Source organism: Moschus berezovskii, chromosome 2, assembly GCF_049115385.1.
Source record: "Moschus berezovskii isolate FMDL1 chromosome 2, NW_MosBer_1.0, whole genome shotgun sequence".
Taxonomy (NCBI): Eukaryota; Metazoa; Chordata; class Mammalia; order Artiodactyla; family Moschidae; genus Moschus; species Moschus berezovskii.
In genome coordinates, this window is record NC_142461.1 from 875,820 (window position 1) to 894,189 (window position 18,370).

The 18,370-nt window shown below is 54.5% G+C and overlaps 1 protein-coding gene across 2 annotated transcripts in view; it reads right to left on the reverse strand.

Annotated features, from left to right (window-relative positions):
• Positions 1–206: 206 nt before the first annotated feature.
• The window catches only part of PADI2 (peptidyl arginine deiminase 2), a 55,975-nt gene continuing 37,811 nt past the window's right edge, over positions 207–18,370 (reverse strand). For both annotated transcript variants that reach the window (XM_088842914.1, XM_088842916.1), the window contains exons 8-16: positions 16,695–16,798; positions 15,862–15,973; positions 13,215–13,322; positions 10,754–10,905; positions 8,759–8,903; positions 7,913–8,006; positions 6,211–6,296; positions 3,852–3,980; positions 207–3,235 (exon numbers count right to left, since the gene is read on the reverse strand). In XM_088842914.1, coding sequence (XP_088699040.1) covers positions 3,002–3,235; positions 3,852–3,980; positions 6,211–6,296; positions 7,913–8,006; positions 8,759–8,903; positions 10,754–10,905; positions 13,215–13,322; positions 15,862–15,973; positions 16,695–16,798 — 1,164 coding nt within the window. In that variant the 3' untranslated portion in view covers positions 207–3,001. The remainder of the gene's footprint in view (positions 3,236–3,851; positions 3,981–6,210; positions 6,297–7,912; positions 8,007–8,758; positions 8,904–10,753; positions 10,906–13,214; positions 13,323–15,861; positions 15,974–16,694; positions 16,799–18,370) is intronic.

The window sequence follows — 18,370 nt, forward strand, 5'->3', positions numbered from 1 at the left end:
GTCTTGACCTTGGGTGGTGGCCAGGTAATACACACCCATTGACTGTGTGGGATTCCAAACTCTTGGGATACTCCTGCTGAGAGCCCTGGTTGTGTGTTTAAAAGGGCAGGGACCGCAGGGCCCAGGAGAGGGCCTGTGTGGGGCCTGCCTCACTCCAGGCCATGGCCAAGAAGCAACCATGAACATCACACCAACAGCCACATGACTTCCCTCTGACCATTTATTTTGTTGCTGTTTAATCAGGCTCTTTCCCAAACATGTCACGATCTCCAGCATCGCCTCTTGTCCAGAAAGTTGAAACCATGTCCCACTTCTCGTCATCTTCACGATACCCTCTGCTCTCTTATTTAAAATATTTCAAAGTAAAGATCGAAACAGGATCTTGACTGAGTTTTGCAACACAGAAGTGTATTCTAGGCCTACATTTATAGAAAGTGGTGGGTGGGGAAGAACGATGAGTTCAGGGATGTTGGGGGGATATCCACGGCAAGGGCAGTCACATGGGTGGGCAAGCAAGATGGGGAAGGCTGTCTGAGACCTGGGGGCTTCAGAATCATCGGAAACTGCTGACTTATTGATGGGGAGAGCCTTAGAAAAATCTAGAAATACACACTGTCTCCACACGGGAAGTGCCGACTTCCCCTTAAGGCAGACTAAAAAAAAGAAAAAAAGCCCCCAAACACACATTAACCAAGCACAAAAACACACAGCAAACTCTAAGTCTCCAGATAAACATTCACAAATAGGCACTTGGTGTCTTCAGCTCTGGGGTTGGAGAGACCTGGGGCTTGGGCTCCCAGAGGCAGGAGCCACTGTTCCCAAAGCGGGAACAACAGCTTCTGAAGGTGCTGGGGTCCCATCTGCTGGCGGGTACTGGCCCAGCTGGATGGGCAGGAGGCTTGTTTAAAAAAGACCCACCCTCTCATTTCACTGAGACAGTGACTTGTGGCAGGTCTGCATCCTGGGCGTTTCCTGAGTACAGTGAACTGGTGTTCCTAAAGAGCGCAGCATGGAGGGGGCGACTGCTGGCCATTTAAACGCTGCCTCCTTGAGGCAGGGACCAGACCCCGTCTGCTTCTGGGCACTGTACCCTCAGAGCCCACCACTGTGCCTGGTACTCAGGCACACAATACAGGTTTGTTGGATAAGTAAATAACCCAAGAAGAAAATCTCATTCTTCAGGAATCCAAATTTACAACCTTTTCATTGGTTATAAATCAGTTCCTTTTTAACCCTCAAAGTGGAATTATAATTCACTTATTCTCCGAAGTCAGCTGCCCTTAAAGGAAATTTTAAAGCTGAAACTAAGTCTTTTCAGTGAGAGCCAGAGAATGAATCTGATTATGTCCAAATGAGTGGATTTTCAGCAAATGTACTAAGAAACTTCAGTGGGGATCATCGGTCCATCTCTAAGGCCAGTAGCTGGCCCAGAACTGGCTGTTGGGGCTGGAGGTTAGGGCAGGGTCTTTGTCTTGCGCCTGACATCTGGAGAGGAGAGGTGGGTCTTTAATTGTGTCCTGCGGTGGGGAGGTCTGAGCCTGGCTGGCGGGGAAAATGTCCTTGGCTAGCTGCCTGGAGAGATGGCATTGAGCAGGAAGTGGAGGCTGTGAGAGGAGAGGGGTCGGGGTGGCCAGAGGATCGAGAACCCGGCAGAGAAGATGGAATACACAGCTCACCCTGGGGCGTCTGTGCACACTGAACTCTCAGGCCACAAGGATGCTGGTGTGGGGGGGAACTCCCAAACATCTGGAAGAGCCTGCGTCCATGAGAAAGATGAGGCAGAAGGAGCGTCTCAGAAATGGAGAAGGCTGTGCTGATAAAATCTGCTGCCAGCGAAGGGTCTAAGCTCGATGATTGGACCCTCAGGGAGTGGGGAGCTGCCGGTGGTGCCTACACTGCCGAGGGCAAGCCAAGGGGATCTGAGGCAGGCTGGGAAGGAATGAATAAATGGGGGTGGCCCCCTGAACACTCCAAGGGCAGTGAATTTCAAAGGATGATGGCAGTTCAGGGTACACCTGGATTCCAGAATCCTCTTGCATTCCGGCTACCTTGACACTTGGGGCATGGCTACTGGGCAAACTGGTCATCCCAGAGCCTCCTTCCCTTTTCCTCTCATTCAGCTTTGGACAGCAGACTAAAGATTTTTTGGGGAAGGTTTTGGGTACTGGGGTTTTTGTTTGTTTGTCACATCAGGGCTATACAGACTCTGGCCAAATGTTCAGCTATTTTCAGGAGGGTCAGCATGGAGGCTCACAGGGGGAGGTGACATTGTGGATGCTGAGGCCCTTCTGAGGGAGGGCAAGGCACGGATATCCCACATCCCTCCCCATTGCTTGAAGGCCTCTCAGTGGTGGTCCTCAGTCCAGTTCAGGCAGGGGGGGTGCTCTGGGGGTACGAAGAGTCCAGAAAAGTCAGGGAGGGAGGGGGGCACCCGGGCCCCTGTGGTGTCAGCCCCGACAGCTGGGTTTCCTCCTTTTTGTTATACAAGCGCCTGACCCAGCTTTGGTTGCTGAGTACTCATTTCAAACATGGTGACCTTGAGTAAGCACGTTGCCAGCCATGCAACTAGGTAAGGAGCCAGGCCGCCTCCCCTCACTGAGGCCCTTTCTTCTAGAGATCTTAGTTGATTCTGATAACTGATCACTGGGGCCAGCTTTTTTCCCCCTCTTCCCTTGTGTTAACTCTCCACCCTTCCATTTAAAATTCACCAAGAAAGAGAAAGCCCTCGAAAACCCAGAGCCCCGCCCTCAGCTCCCATGTGAGCAGAGGCCCAGCTTCCTGGGTTCCCTCTCCCTGACAGTGCTGTGTGGCCCCAGGTGCGCCAGGTAACGTCCAGGTCCTGTGAGTAAAAGTAAAATTGAAAGTAGAAACGTTTTCCCCAAGTTCCCTGATGGCTATCGCTGAAGGGCATCCTGCAATCACACTAAAAACCACAGAGGCTGGTCCGGCCCCAGCACGGGTAGCCGTCGGGCTGCGACCCGCTCACGGCAGCCCGGGCGGGTCAGGGCTCCGCGTGCCACCACTTAAAGGCGAAGGGCTTCCGGCGCACGTTGGTGCCACAGTGCACCTCGCCCAGAAACTTGTGGTAGGCGGAGATGTCGTCCACAAAGGTGCAGCAGAGGCCCAGGGGCTCCAGCAGGGAGCGCACGTGCGTCTCCAGGCAGCACACCTCCTCCACCTGGGGACCGAATGGCTTGGGGATGCCCAGGTCCTTGTCCAGCACGATCATGTTCACCTGGGGTGGGACGGGGCCGCAGTTACCTTTGCTGAGCGTTGGCCCCGCCCCGCCCTGTTCCGAACCCTCCAGCAACCCTGTCATCTAGGGACTGTGACCACCCCCACTTTACAGATGAGGGAACTGAGGCTCAGAGGGGGCTAAGCACGCCATGCACGGCAGAGCTAAGTGGAAAACCTAGCAACCCACCCCTGCATGTCTGCATGTGGACACACACGTGCGTGTGTCGGTGTGCACGTTGTATGCACGCATGTACATGTTTTCATGTGTGTACATACGTATCTACGTTTCCCGTGTATGTGTGTTTTCACCCCTTTCTAGCTCATAGAAGACTCTCCTCTGTGATAACAAGGATCTCTCTTGTCTATAACGGCCTTTTGAATTTACAAAGTACTCTCCACTGTGTTAAGGTGAAGGCTCCCCCAGGATCCCAGGGGGCAACCAGGATGAGCAGTCCTCCCAGCAGGGTGAGTGCCGGGGTCGGAGGCCGCACAGCAGCTCAGCCGGGCCTGGGGCCTGGGCCTCTTGCTCGACCAGCCTCAGCCGAGGGGTCCCCCTGGGTCTGGCTCACCCCCACTGACGGTTCGGGTGAGGGCCGGAGCCCAGAGCACCTCACCATGTTTGGGAAGAAGGCCCTGGCCTGGCGGCTCTCGTCCATCTTGAACAGGGCGGGAAGGTCGATGATGTCCTGCTCCGTCAGTCCCAGCTCCTTCTTGAGGATATCACGGTTCCAGTCCAGGCAGCGCTGGGTGACGGGGAAGAAGGGAGGGCGGGCGGGTGAGGGGCACCCCGATGCCTCTGTCCACCTCACCCCTGCCTGAGGCGTCAGACCTGGGGTGCCAGCACTCCAGGGAGCCTGCAGGGCTCCTCCAGTACGGGGCCGCCTCTCCAGTGCCCCTCCCACCCGCACTGGGCGTCACAGAGAACGAGAGGGAAGGTTACAGAATTCGTACCAGAAGCTCACGGAAATGACACTCAGGACTCATTCACTGATCACCAGCTACGAGTCAGACCCTAAGTGCTTGCCATGCAGTGTCCCACTGAGTCCTCAGGCCACCCCAGGTGGTCAGAATAACAGTGACGATGGTTTTGATTAGTAATAATAAAAACTAATGTGTACAAGTGTCCTAAGTGTATGGTTCTAAGTGCTTTACATACGTTCCTTATTTAAGCCTCAATCTCATGAGGTAGATATTACTGCTGCTGTTGCTGCTGCAAAGTCGCTTCAGTCGTGTCCGACTCTGTGTGACCCCATGGACAGCGGCCCACCAGACTCCTCTATCCATGGGACTCCTCAGGCAAGAATACTGGAGCGGGTTGCCATTTCCTTCTCCAGGACATTATCAGTACCTGCTTATTAGAGACTAGGTGGCTCGGTGGTAAAGAATCTGCCTAACAAGGCAGGAGACGCAGGAGACTTGGGTTCAATCTCCAGGTCAGGAAGATCCCCTGGAGTAGGAAATGGCAACCTACTCCAGCACTCTTGTCTGGGAAATCGCATGGATAGAGAAGCCTGGTGGACTACAGTCCATGGGGTCAAAGAGCCGAACATGACCGAGCGACTGAGCACACACGTCTTGAGTGTGAGGGAAGCTAAGACGCAGAGTCCTTAGTGAGTGGCCCAGGTGCTAGTGCCGAAAGCGAGGGGTCATGGTCTGACCTCAGATCTGCTGCTAAGTCACTTCAGTCGTGTCCGACTCTGTGTGACCCCATAGACGGAAGCCCACCAGGCTCCCCCATCCCTGGGATTCTCCAGGCAAGAACACTGGAGTGGGTTGCCATTTCCTTCTCCAATGTGTGAAAGTGAAAAGTGAAGTCGCTCAAGTCGTGTCTGACCCTTAGCGACCCCATGGACCGCAGCCTACCAGGCTCCTCCATCCATGGGATTCACTAGGCAAGAGTACTGGAGTGGCTTGCCATTGCCTTCTCCGCAAGACCTCAGATCTACCCGACGCCAAAAACTGAAACAGAGGAGTCATGATAAAGTCAACTTTCAACCAGCCAGGAGGCGTTTGGGGAACTTCGGGAAATTTGGGGCTGCTTCTCCAGCATCCACTCCACCCCTCCCCCTGAGATGTAGCAGCCAGTTATTGGGTTGAGTTGTCGCCTCCTGGTCACAGCTAGTGCCCTTACCTCTTTGTTCCAGGGATCGGTTCAAGGATGGGTAATAAACTAGGGTTAAGGAGATCAGCACCTGACACTCCTCTGGCTACAAGGATTGGTTCAGGTTGGCGCAATCAGGGTGAAATGCAAGGCTTTTGTTTAATTGTTGGGGGCATATAAGACCTCTCTCTTTGTGGTTGGTTTGGGGGGTGGATGGGAGACCTTGAACTGTTGGAACTAAGCTCCTGCCATGAGGGTGCCTGCAGCCCAAGAAGTGCAGAGAGATGGGGCCAGAGCCCTGACTGGCCTGTGCCTGAAACCCACGCCACTTGAACGTTCCACTTGTATGAGCCAGTCATGCCCTTTTGTTTAACTTTGTCTGAGTTTTTTTTTAAAAAACTTGGTGTTTTAAATATGCCCATGCAAACAGAGATCTAATTCAACTAAACAGGACCCTGCTGACTAGTTTCTACTTCTGGATATAATTTTTTAAGATTTAGGGATTCAGAAAAAGTAGGATTCATCCACAGATAGAAAACTTCAGGAATCTGTGACTCCTAAAAAATAAAACTTCAGGGCATATCTTCATATAAGAGTTTTCCTGGAAGTAGGTCTGTAGTTTTCATATTTTGGTGTCTGTGGATCTCCCCCAAACGTTGCGGGCTCTAGCCTTACAGAACCTTCGGCTCTTGATCACCGCTTGATACATCTTCCTTCCCAGGTCTCCTGTTTGCTCCCAGCCTCTGCTGGCCTGCACCTCCCCCCGCTGTCACACCATTCAGCTTCCAGGACAGGAGTAAGTCAGGAAGGCGGGGCCGCCATCCCCTAGGGCGTGACGGCCTCTTCCCTCCCACACAGCCAGCCGCGCTCACCTGGAAGTACTGGTTCTCCTGCACGAGGCTCTCATTGGACAGAATCTTGTTGATGGTGATGCGCTTGCTGCTCATCCCACCCAGGCCTGTGGGGGTCAGAGGAGATGGTCTATGTCCAGCCCTGTGCTCCTCCTTGCCAAGACTCTCAGCTCCTGGGCTACCCCTCAGGACGAGGGCGATGGAGCTGGGACAGGCAGGAGCGTGAGAGGGCAGCCCCCGCGGACGCGCCTTTCCCCAGGGCTGGCCATGTCACCGGGGCCAGGGAAGCAGGGGGCCGCTGCCTCGCTCTCTCTCTGGCTGGAGGGTGGGGTGGCACAAGAGGCCTGCTCCCAAGGACGAGCAGCGGGCCAGGGGAGGGTGGCAGAAGCAGGTGCCGGGCGGTGACACCCTCTGGTCTCAGACCCGCTGCGCCCGGCCCCCGTGCTGCTCTGGGCCTGCGTCTACCTCCTGTCCCCTCGTGGAGGCCGTGTGGCTTCCGATTGGTGGTACCCAGCGCTCAGGGAGCGCCCGCTATGTAGCAGGGAGTCCTCTGGAAAGTCACTCGCATTAACGCAGTAGTCTTCCCCCCGTTTCTGTCAGGTAGCTTCCAGCATTAAAGATGAAGAAACGGAGGCACAGAGAAGTTCCACGACTCATCCGAGGTCTTACAGCTGGTGGCTGAGCCAGTAAGCAGGCCAGGGAGTCCGATTCCAGAGCCTAAGCTATTAACTCCTTTCTTCCGAGTCTGATGCTGGTCCATCGTGTTTCCTAGTTTTGCAGCTTGTTATTGGCAAACAGATGGGGGCTGTTGCTGAGCTGTCTCCAGCCCCTTGGACCTATCTGTACAAAGATAGGACCTCCTGTACCCTCTGGGTAGCTTTGAGGGGTTAATACAGAAAGAGGCTTTCAGAAAGTTGAGACTCATGCCTGCCAACCTAAAAAATTCCTATCGGTGGGAATTAAAAAAGGATAGTGGTCTTAAGTTTATCTTGTCCGTCTCAGACACTAGTCACTATCGGGAACACTGCCTTTGGTCATGGAGGGTGGTCATGTAAGTATCAACCAGCCTGAGGGATACAGACTCTTGGGAGTAGGTGGATTAGAGATGCCAACCTGAAAAGTGACAAAAAGTAATTTACGAAAAACACTTAAGAAATTGTCATGGCATCTCTAACGTGGGTCACTGAATCCACCTGATCAGTTTCCTTTGTTTCCATGATTAATTTAAGAGCAAAGCTCGTCGCAGTCTGTCTGTCTCGATTAAGTGGGTGTCTGAATGAAGCGGACGATTCCCCAGCCCGGGACTGGCAGTGAAGCCGTCTGACCTGCATCATGTCTGGCTGCTCCCACTCTTCCTCCTGCCCCTGAACGGCAGTCTGTGTGCCCTTCTCTAGCTTCCTTTCCAAAACGCAAGCTCCCTGAGTGCAGATTGCACTTCAGTTTTGAACCATTTAATTCTCCTCGGGGGCTGGTGCCATTTGAACTGTCCCACACTGGGTCCTGAAGAACCACGGCCACTGTCGATGATCATAAGGGGCAGTGGGCGGCTTGAGGTGCGGGTGACCACCGAGAGGCCCACAGAGGCCAGGGCCGCCTCCCACCAGGGTGACCCCACAGCCTCAGAAGTGGAGCTGGGTGTCTGGGACAAAGCGCTCACCGGCCCTGTCCTCCCAAAGGCCCCCCTGGGGGCCCGGCTCGCTGCCAGGGCCCCGTGGGCACTTACCTTTGAACATGATGGCCTCCCCGTGGCCCTCCTTCTGCTTCTCTCGGAAAAGCTTGTAGCAGGCTGAGGTGCTGGCCATGAGCATCCGGAATTTCTGCGAGAGACCGTCCAGCCAGCTGGTCAGCAGAGGGCAGGTGGCCAAGCCACGGTGGGGGCTCCTGCCCTGTGGACCCAGGACCCTGCTTGCATATCATCTCACACCGCCCACGCTGAGTGGCCAAGGCTGCCTGGCAGGTTTTCTCTATTTCAGAGGAATATTTCTCACCCTTCTTTCTACAGAAATTTTCCTGCCTCAGCAATGCCATCGAGTCGAAGCTCAGAGTAAAAGGTGACCTTGGATACAGAGGGAGAGCTTCTCCAAGGGGCCCAGAGGCCTGACCATTTGCTCCAGATTTCCAGGGTTATTAAGTTGCAGACATTTCTTTGCACTTCAGAAAACAAAAGAATCTCTCTAGGGCCCCAGGCTCATACGCCATTGCTCTCTAGGGCATTACGGCCAGTACAGAGGCCACTAGCCCTGTGGGGTTATTGGACACTTGAACTGTGACTGGTCTTAGTGGAGATGTGTGAAGAATAAAACATACACCAGATTCTAAACGCTTAGTATGAGAAAAGAATGTAAAACCTCTCATTATTAATTTTTATAATGATTACATGTTGAAATGCTAAAATTTCAGATTTACTGGGTTAGACATTTACCGGACACAGCAACAACATACAAACCAGCTTCAGCCTACTTCCTTCTTCCTCTATACAGTCCACTAGAGAACCCCCTCTGCTGACAAGAGCTGGTAATACAGGGGTTCCGCACCAGCCTCTTCCCTCCAGCCTCAGGAGTCAGCTCACCTTGGTCCCTGGGATGGGGACGAAGGTCATGAATTCATCCACGTGGCCCACGGTCAACCAGTCTGAGTAGAGCTCCACGGGCGCCTGCACCTGCTGGGCCTGCAGGAAGTCCCGCACCACCTTGGTCATCCTCCGACCACCAGACCTGGGTGGGGTTGGGAGGGGGCAGTTCTTCAGAAGGTTGCCCGTGGTCCCTGTCTTGCCAGAGGGCTTGCAGGAGGAGTTCAGCCCCTGGAACCCAGCCTGGACCCAGCGTGGCATCAGCAGAAAAGTCATGAGAAGGAGCCTGAGTTGCAGAGACACTGGCCCAGGCAGAAAGGCATTTAGGTCCAGGGGGGGAGAAGGAAGTGTCAGCTGCAGCCATGGTCTGTGTGAAGGGCATGGAGCCCGGCCTTTAGCCACTGAGGGGGTCAGTGGGTATAGGGAGGCCATCTTCTGTGCCCAGCGGTCCTTCTTGGACTGCTGGAGGGGGCTAAGGCTCAGGCAGGATTCCAAAATCTGCCCCTGCCTATGTTCCTCTTTGCTAGTAACTTCTCAGTTTCAATCTTCAATCAAGTGACGCCTCTTCCAGGAAGCCCTTCTTGACTTCTACACTCCGTGAGGTCTTCAATCTCCCCATTACCCTTACCCTATAACCCAAGATCTTCACAGTGGCCAGCAAATTCCTTTTTGATCTGGCCCCTGCCTATCTCTCCTACTTCATCTTACCCCTCCTTGTTCTGTCTGCACCAGCCAAGTGCTAAGGTTGTTACCACCTGAGGGTTTTGCCCTGGCTGTTCCTTTTATGTGGAATGCTTTTCCCCTTTGATCTTTCCATGGCTGCTTCCTTCTCATCACTCAAGCCTCAATTCCAGAGTCCTTTCCTTAAAACCACAAGAGCCAGAGTGCCCCTGGCCCACCACTCTTTACCAGGCACTTATTTTACCTTCCTCCCTGCACCTATTAGCTCCCAGAAGTGTCTTACTTAGCTGCTTGCTTCCATGTTTATTTTCCATGTTGCCCCGACCCCTAATCTAGAACTCCCCAAGACCTGGGACTCTGTTTTGCTCACGGCTGCTTCCTCAGAGCCTAGAACAATGCCTGGCACAGAGAAGACCCTCCACAGATGTTCGTCCTAAGAAGCCCCCGGAACTCCCCTAAGGGGAACTCCCCCAGGGACTCCTCCTTGGGTTTCCCTGGCTCTGTGTTATCCTGCCACTGCATGCACCCACCCTTGGTTTCTGTGAAGGTGGGGGCTGGGCTTCATGTCTGAAACCCCATGCCCGTCACAGGGCTTAGCACTTGGCTGGGACTTTGGAGATACCTGCTGAATGGATGGGTGATGGCTGAGGGCGGGGACAAAGTGGGCAGAGGGGGCAAATGGCCACTGTCTGTGCCAGTGGCCTCCTCTCAGAAGCCAAAGCATGCCTGTGGCCCACGGGAGCCAGATTCCAGCTGACCCCACACGTGCAGGTTCCTGGAAGCCCCTCTGGGGAAGTGAGGATCCATGGTACTCACTCTCGCCCCAGCGGCTGCCCTAACTATGGATGAACCCGCCTTTTTTGTTGACTGTAGGTCACCTGGGGAGGGAGGGGGTGTTGTGGACAGGCTGGAGAGCCAGGGGCTCAGGCTTTGGGGCAGGGCCATGTCTTCTCATGTGTCGTGTGTGGGCTTCCTGGGGGTTTTCTGGCAGACCCCCGCTCATCTTCTGTCAGTACTCTTCCTTCTCTGACTCCTGCCCCTTCCCCACCTTATTTACAATCTCATTATATACCCTCCCGTTTGGGGAAGAGGGTCATTTATTTAGGTTTATGCTAGGTCCTAACTCATACTAAGATGTAAAGGCGAACTTGATTTTCTTTCCAAGAATGTCTGCATCTTGTCAGTCACGGGTGAGGTTAATTCTCCCAGCCAAACACTCCACGTCTGAGCAACCCAGTCTGCTCCAACAGAAACAACAGCTAACTCCCAACCCCCCCACCCCACCTTCTCCAGCCCCTCCCTGGCTTCTCTTACAGAGGAAAGCTGCTCCCGATGAGGATCCGGCCCAGGGGGTATGTCTTGCCATTCACAGTCACTGGCGGACTGACCTCCAGGTTCCCAAAGGAATCAAGGCTGGTGACAGGCTCAAAGAGAGGTTCCCGGGTCACATAGCCAAAATCTGGGCCCTGGGTAGGGGGCACAAACCCATGGTTAGTCTCCCGTGGCCAGGAACCCTTAGTCCCAGCCCCACCACCCTGAGGACCACTTTTCACCACCTTTTGTCTGGCCCCGTGAGCACTTAGTTTCTGGGGGTTGCCCATGTGTTTCTTATTCCTGCTGAAGAGCAGGAACCCAGCACGGGGAGGCTCAGTTTGTGAGCACGTTGGTATGAGTGTGAGTATGAGTGTGTGTGTGTGCGTGCGCACATCTGAGTCTCTGCATCTATTTCTTAAACAGAGAGTCAGTTCAGTTCAGTTCAGTCGCTCAGTCGTGTCCGACTCTTTGCGACACCATGGACTGCAGCGCGCCAGGCCTCCCTGTCCATCACCAACTCCCGGAGCTTACTCAAACTCATGTCCATTGACACAGAGAGATACTGGTGATTTCATGATTAGTCCTTGTTTCGTGCCATTGACATCCCTGCTCCTCTGTTAATGTGAGCAAGAAACGGAACTTTGCTGATGTCAGTTATTGATGGATGGGGGCTCTTTGTTACTATAGTCTTACCAAGTGAAAGCTAACCAATACATGCAAGAATGTCAGATAAGTAACATATACAATTTTGACTCAGCCCCAACCAACCATATTTGTTCACTGAGCGCAGATGCAGCCTCAGACTCCTTCTTAGCACAGAGTTCTAACAGACTGGAGTTACATGATACAGCCCCCGTAATGAGTGTGGTAAAGCCCCTGTGACTCCTTGAATTTTAAGTTTCCTTTCCTGATTTTTTTTTTGGTAAAAAGGTAGGGATCTTGCTTGAGAGCTTGCACTGGGACTGGAACGAAGCTTGTCTGACAAACATCCTTGCTAATAAAAATCACAGAGTGAGAAGACGGGGCTTATCCTGGCCCAGCTCAGAGGCTCAAGGGACAGCTGTGCCCAGAGGGGCGAATGGCTGCAGCTTAGCGCTTTCTCTCCTGGGAGCCCCAGACGGCAAGGTGTGATCTGCCAGAGGCTGGGGCAGCTGGGGTTTTATAGCCTCACAGAGGCAGGCAGGCACGCAGCACAGAGCTGGGCTTGGCCCAGGCCTCCAGGAACAATTCAGTCCAGGACCCTGGTACCAGGCCAGCCTGGAACACTGCAGGCAGGTGGTGACCCGGAAGAAAGTGAGAACAGGATGTGAGAGGTCTCGGTTCCCAGGCCTGTGGCAACTGCTGGCCAGTTTGACTGCCCCTCGTGCTGGAGGAAGTAGACGGTCAGCTCTGAGGACAGTGTCCAGGGCTGGGCAGTGAGAACCAGGACCACGGCTAATAACAGTCATCGTGTTGGGAGCCGCACGGGTGTCTTAGATCACGCCTTCGATCTTCGCAACACGTCTGTGAGATGGATACCGTGTTGGTCCCTGTTTCACAGATGAGCAAACTGAGGCTTGAGGAGGTTAAGTTGCTTGCCCAAGGTCACACTGCTGCTAAGGGGTGGAACTGGGACTCGAGGCCAGCTCCATCTGGCGTTCCAGAGCTGTGTGCTCACACCACTGGCTCTGCCATCTCCCTGTGACGAGCGGTTAGTGAATGTTCTCAAGCAGCAGGTGTGGATTTGGTAAAGCTGCCTCTGAGCAGCTCTGATGCCTCACGGGAGGCTGTCCTGCATGGTACCTTGGGAAAGACCCCTAACCTACATTTTATGCTCCATCCAAGCCTCCCTGCCTGTTCAGGGCAGAAGGTCAGGACAGAGAAGGCTGATTTTGGTTCTGTCCTCATTCAGCTGGTTGTTGAGGGCACAAAAGGAGAGTGGTAACGACCTCTAGGATCAAGGCGGGGGGGGGGGCAGATTGCTTTTTCAAAAAACGCATGAACTGAAAAGTCACAGCTTTAACGAGTTTGAAGTTGGAACCATGCTTTTCAACAACTGCTTATAATTTTCCTCCTCGAAACGTATTTTGCTGCAAGTTGGAGGCGGGGGCAGGGGCAGGTCTCTGTCAGTTCTCATTTCTCCATGCTTTGGAAAAGTATCAGTTATGAGAGCAGGAAAGGAGGTTGGAGGTTACTATCCCAATGACCCATTCTGCAGATGGGAAGATGGAAGCAACACACTAATTTGCCAAGGGGCTTCCCGGGTGTCTCAGATGGTGAAGAATCCGCCTGCAACGCAGGAGACCCAGGTTTGATCCCTGGGTCGGGAAGATCCCCTGGAGAAGGAACAGCAACCCGCTACAGGGTTCTTGCCTGAGCCTCCCGGGGACAGAGGGGCGCCCGAGGCCTCCCCACTGCTCTGCCCTGCAGCCTCAGGGCTGCACCCCAACCCCATCCTGCAAGGTGGCCCTCAGAGCCTCACCAGGAGCTGCTTCACTGGGAAATCCTTCAGGTTTCCGTCTCTGGGGGAGTCCAGCACCACGGGGAAGCCTTTGTGTGGGGCCTCGATGTAGCCAAACTCGATTTCATCCTGTGGGGACACCGGCAAGAGCCATCCGGTGAGCCCAGGGGGCCACCAGGGAACTCCAGCCCGCCTCCCCAGCTCTCCTCCCACTCACACGACGGCAGTGGTTTCTTACACAGCCTTCCTTAGAGTCTCTGCACGGCCTCAGTGTGTGTGCACTCACACTGACCCCGCTTTAAACAACCGATAACATCCTGTGCATATCTTCCTGCAAGGAACACCTTAACTAGAGAGCCATACTGTATTTACAGAGTGGCTTCCTTTTAACTGTTGCATAGTACTTCACAGAGAGGCCTGACTTCCTTTTAACTGCTGCATAGTACTCCGCAGAGAGGCCTGGCTGCCTTTTAACTGCTGCGTAGTATTCCGCAGAGAGGCCTGACTTCCTTTTAACTGTTGCGTAGTACTCCGCAGAGAGGCCTGACTTCCTTTTAACGGCTGTATAGTACTCCGCAGAGAGGCCTGACTTCCCTTTAAACGCTGTATAGTACTCCACAGAGAGGCCTCGCTTCCCTTTAATGGCTGCGTAGTACTCCGAAGAGAGGCCTGACTTCCCTTTAACGGCTGTATAGTACTGCGCCGAGAGGCCTGACTTCCCTTTAACGGCTGCGTAGTACTCCGCAGAGAGGCCTGGCTTCCCTTTAACGGCTGTGTAGTACTCCCCAGAGAGGCCTGACTTCCTTTTAACTGTTGCATAGTACTCCGCAGAGAGGCCTGGCTTCCCTTTAACTGCTGTATAGTGCTCCGCAGAGAGGCCTGACTTCCTTTTAACTGTTGCATAGTACTCCGCAGAGAGGCCTGACTTCCTTTTAACGGCTGCGTAGTACTCCGCAGAGAGGCCTGGCTTCCCTTTAACGGCTGTGTAGTACTCCCCAGAGAGGCCTGACTTCCTTTTAACTGTTGCATAGAACTCCGCAGAGAGGCCTGAATTCCTTTTAACTGCTGTATAGTACTCTGCAGAGAGGCCTGACTTCCTTTTAACGACTGCATAGTATACCGCAGAGAGGCCTGACTTCCTTTTAATTGTTGCGTAGTACTCCGCAGAGAGGCCTCAATTCCCTTTAACGGCTGTGTAGTACTCCCCAGAGAGGCCTGGCTTCCCTTTAACTGCTGTGTAGTGCTCCGCAGAGAGGCCTGACTTCCTTTAACGGCTGTGTAGTACTCCGCAGAGAGGCCTGACTTCCTTTTAACTGGTGCATAGTACTCCGCAGAGAGGCCTGACTTCCTTTTAACTGTTGCATAGTACTCCGCAGAGAGGCCTGACATCCCTTTAACTGCTGTATAGTACCCCGCAGAGAGGCCTGGCTTCCTTTTAACTGTTGCATAGTACTCCGCAGAGAGGCCTGACATCCCTTTAACTGCTGCGTAGTACTCCGCAGAGAGGCCTGGCTTCCCTTTAACTGCTGCGTAGTGCTCCGCAGAGAGGCTTGACTTCCTTTAACGGCTGTGTAGTGCTCCGCAGAGAGGCCTGACTTCCTTTTAACTGTTGCGTAGTACTCCGCAGAGAGGCCTGACTTCCTTTTAACTGTTGCGTAGTACTCCGCAGAGAGGCCTGACTTCCTTTTAACTGTTGCGTAGTACTCCGCAGAGAGGCCTGACTTCCTTTTAACTGTTGCGTAGTACTCCGCAGAGAGGCCTCGCTTCCCTTTAACGGCTGCGTAGTACTCCGCAGAGAGGCCTCGCTTCCCTTTAACGGCTGCGTAGTACTCCGCAGAGAGGCCTCGCTTCCCTTTAACGGCTGCGTAGTACTCCCCAGAGAGGCCTGACTTCCCTTTAACGGCTGCGTAGTACTGCGCAGAGAGGTCTGACTTCCCTTTAACGGCTGCGTAGTACTGCGCAGAGAGGCCTCGCTTCCCTTTAACGGCTGCGTAGTACTCCGCAGAGAGGCCTGGCTTCCCTTTAACGGCTGCATAGTACTGTGCAGAGAGGCCTCACTTCCCTTTAACGGCTGCGTAGTACTCCGCAGAGAGGCCTCACTTCCCTTTAATGGCTGCATAGTACTCCCCAGAGAGGCCTGGCTTCCCTTTAACGGCTGTGTAGTACTGCGCAGAGAGGTCTGACTTCCCTTTAACGGCTGCGTAGTACTGCGCAGAGAGGCCTCACTTCCCTTTAACGGCTGCGTAGTACTCCGCAGAGAGGCCTCACTTCCCTTTAATGGCTGCATAGTACTCCCCAGAGAGGCCTGGCTTCCCTTTAACGGCTGTGTAGTACTCCCCAGAGAGGCCTGACTTCCTTTTAACTGTTGCGTAGTACTCCGCAGAGAGGCCTGGCTTCCCTTTAACGGCTGTGTCGTGCTCCGCAGAGAGGCCACCCGTCAAGCGGCCGCCCCGTCCCTGTGGAGGGCCGCTCCGGTTCTCTCAGTCCTCTGCTCCTCTGAGAAGCTGCAGTGCGTCGCCTGACGCGCTTACGTCCCTGCGCATGCGCACACGTGTGATCTGACAGAGAGCGCACACGTGTGAGCAGCTGGGTGCCAGGGTGCTGACACTAAGCCGCCGCCTCTTGCCTGAATCCTGGGCCGCGTCCTTCCCAGCCTGGGGGACCTCACCTGGATCCAGCGGTCTCCCCGGTTCATGTACTGGAAGCAGACCTTCAGTTCGCAGTTGGTTTTCTCCACCAGGTTCTTCACCTCCTTCAGGAACAGGTAGTTGTCCTTCATGCTGAGGGGCGTGGGCAAGAGGGAGAGGCCAGGAGGGAGTGTGAGGAGGCGCGCAGCGGGCCCTGTGCCGGGCCGCGCGGGGCAGGTGAAGCCCCTCTGTGCTAGCCTGCGCAGAGGCTGCTGGAGTCGAGGGCCGCGCAAACTCAGCCCTCCTGCAGTGTCTGCCACGGCCATGAACAAACGAGGTGAGGAGGGGAATGCCCACCCCGCCTCCCCAAGCCTTCCTCCTGACTCCCAGATTTCCGAGGAACAGCTGACCTAACCCGGAGGCAGGGGATGGGCTCAGGACACAGGGCCGTGTGGCCAGCCCCGCCTGCAGGCACTTCTTTCGCCTGCTTCTCGTCTCACGGGGGCTCTCTGGCACAAAGCATGCTCAGTGAACAACTGCTGGATGAGTAAGATGAGCTGAATATCCGTCACAGGACGGTTCCCAACTGTATGGTAAGGGCCCAAAAGATAGGGGAAAGAAAACGCAGCTATCGTTTTTAGAGCACAAAAACTGCGCCAGGACCTTGACGAACGCTTTGCCTGCTTCGTCCCACTTAGTTCTTGCAGAGACCCTGTGATGGCACCATCTCAGAGAAACAGGCACAGAGGGGTCAAGTCAGTTGCTCAAGGTCGTACAGCTGAGAAGTAGCAAGCGTGGCCTGAGCCCAGGCCTCTCGCCTCCCGAAGCCTCGGCTCTGGCCGCTTTGCCCGTCTGCACTGCGCCTGCGGCTTACCAGCACACAAACACCGACACGGGAGGCAAGATGTTGGGGGTCATGATCCACGGAGCGATGCGGAACATCACGGTGTCCGTGAAGATGGGTGTCAGCGGGATCTCCTGGGCGTGGGAGAGAGGAGGTCAGGAAGTCTTGTCAGGGTGCTTTGCACTCCTGTCTAACAAAGTAGGTGAGACCAACAACTGCTGTTCAGTCACTAAGTCGTGTCCAACTCTTCGCGACCCCACGGACTGCAGCACGCCAGGCTCCTCTGTCCTCCGCTATCTCCTGGAGTTCACACAAACTCATGTCCATTGAGTCAGTGATGCCATCCAACCATCTCATCCTCTGCTGCCCCTTCTCCTCCTGCCCTCAATCTTTCCTAATAGTAGTACGTTATTGAGCACTTACTGTATGCCAGGTCCTATTTTGACAGGTGAGATTTCACTTCTGCCATACTCAGGGGTACATACTATATTAATCCTTGTTTTGTAGATGGGAAAACCGAGTCACAGACCTCTGATTCACAAACTGTACGTAGCTGTCCAAGCTCAAGTGATCAGTATGTGGGTGAGCCTGTATTTAAACCCGGACAGTCTGGCTGTTGAGCCCAATCTCAACTGCTATCTAATCTTGTTGCATCAAAGTTCTTTTCCTGAAATCGGCTCACATGATGACTGAGTCAGACCCAGGCTTCCTCGGTTTTTGCTCTGGGTACCTTGCTCTCTTCTACATGTGAACATTTTAATGTTACCGGGGGAAATTTTGCTCTGTCCAGATTTTTCTTTAAGGAAAGGTTCGGGAAGCTTGCCCAGAAACTGAGGGAAGGTGAGATAAGATTTCTTTGCATGGCTGGCTTTGGAAAGCTGCAGGAAACCGTGTCCTGCCCTTGGTGGGGAGCATGGGGGTGGCCTTTCTCGCACGGGTCTGCCTTTTGAGTCTCTGCTGGTGTCCGTTGGAGGGGCTGCTCTGAGACCGTGATGCCTGATGGCCAGGCTGCTGTAGGCACTGGGGTGCAGGAGCAGCCCCTCCCTGCCCCGTCTCATTATCTCCATTTTTTTCTGCCTTTCCCTCCTCCCAGGGACTCGAGAGCACATTGTGAATGAGTTCCTCCAAGCTTGGATGCTCACAATCACCCCAGGAAGCAGAAGCAATTTGTCATTTCTATTTTCCAGGTGGGGAAACCAAGGCACACAGGGTCAGTTCCTTGCCCAGTGTCTCGTGGGCTCAGACCCGGGCAGTCGGACTCAAGCTCCTTCTCGTAACCCTGAGGCCCAGCTTCACCTGTGGCGGAGCCCACAGCATCTCGCCTGGAAGTGGTCTGGAGGCGAAGCAGAGGAGAAGCCTGTGTCTGAGGGGCAGCCGGGCCCTCCCTCTCTCTGAGCAAAGGGGGCCTGAGAGCCAGGGCTCCAGGCCTGCAGTTTTGGTGGGAGGCCCTTACAGGTGGGAAGCAGGCTCGTCTGGGGGCACCGCTCCCCTCGTGGGGGGGTACACGCCTCCTCGCTCAGTTCCTGCAAACCAGGAGCGCACGTGCGCTAGACATCCGGCCGCAGCGGGGGGACGTGGTTCGGGACTGGGACTTGGGGTTCGGCAGCACCCATGGTGAGAGTGCAGGGCCCATTAGGGAGGAAAGAGCAGGGCACACGCCGTGGCCTAGTTTGCTCCTCGTGCTGACCACTGGGTCGCTGTGCCCA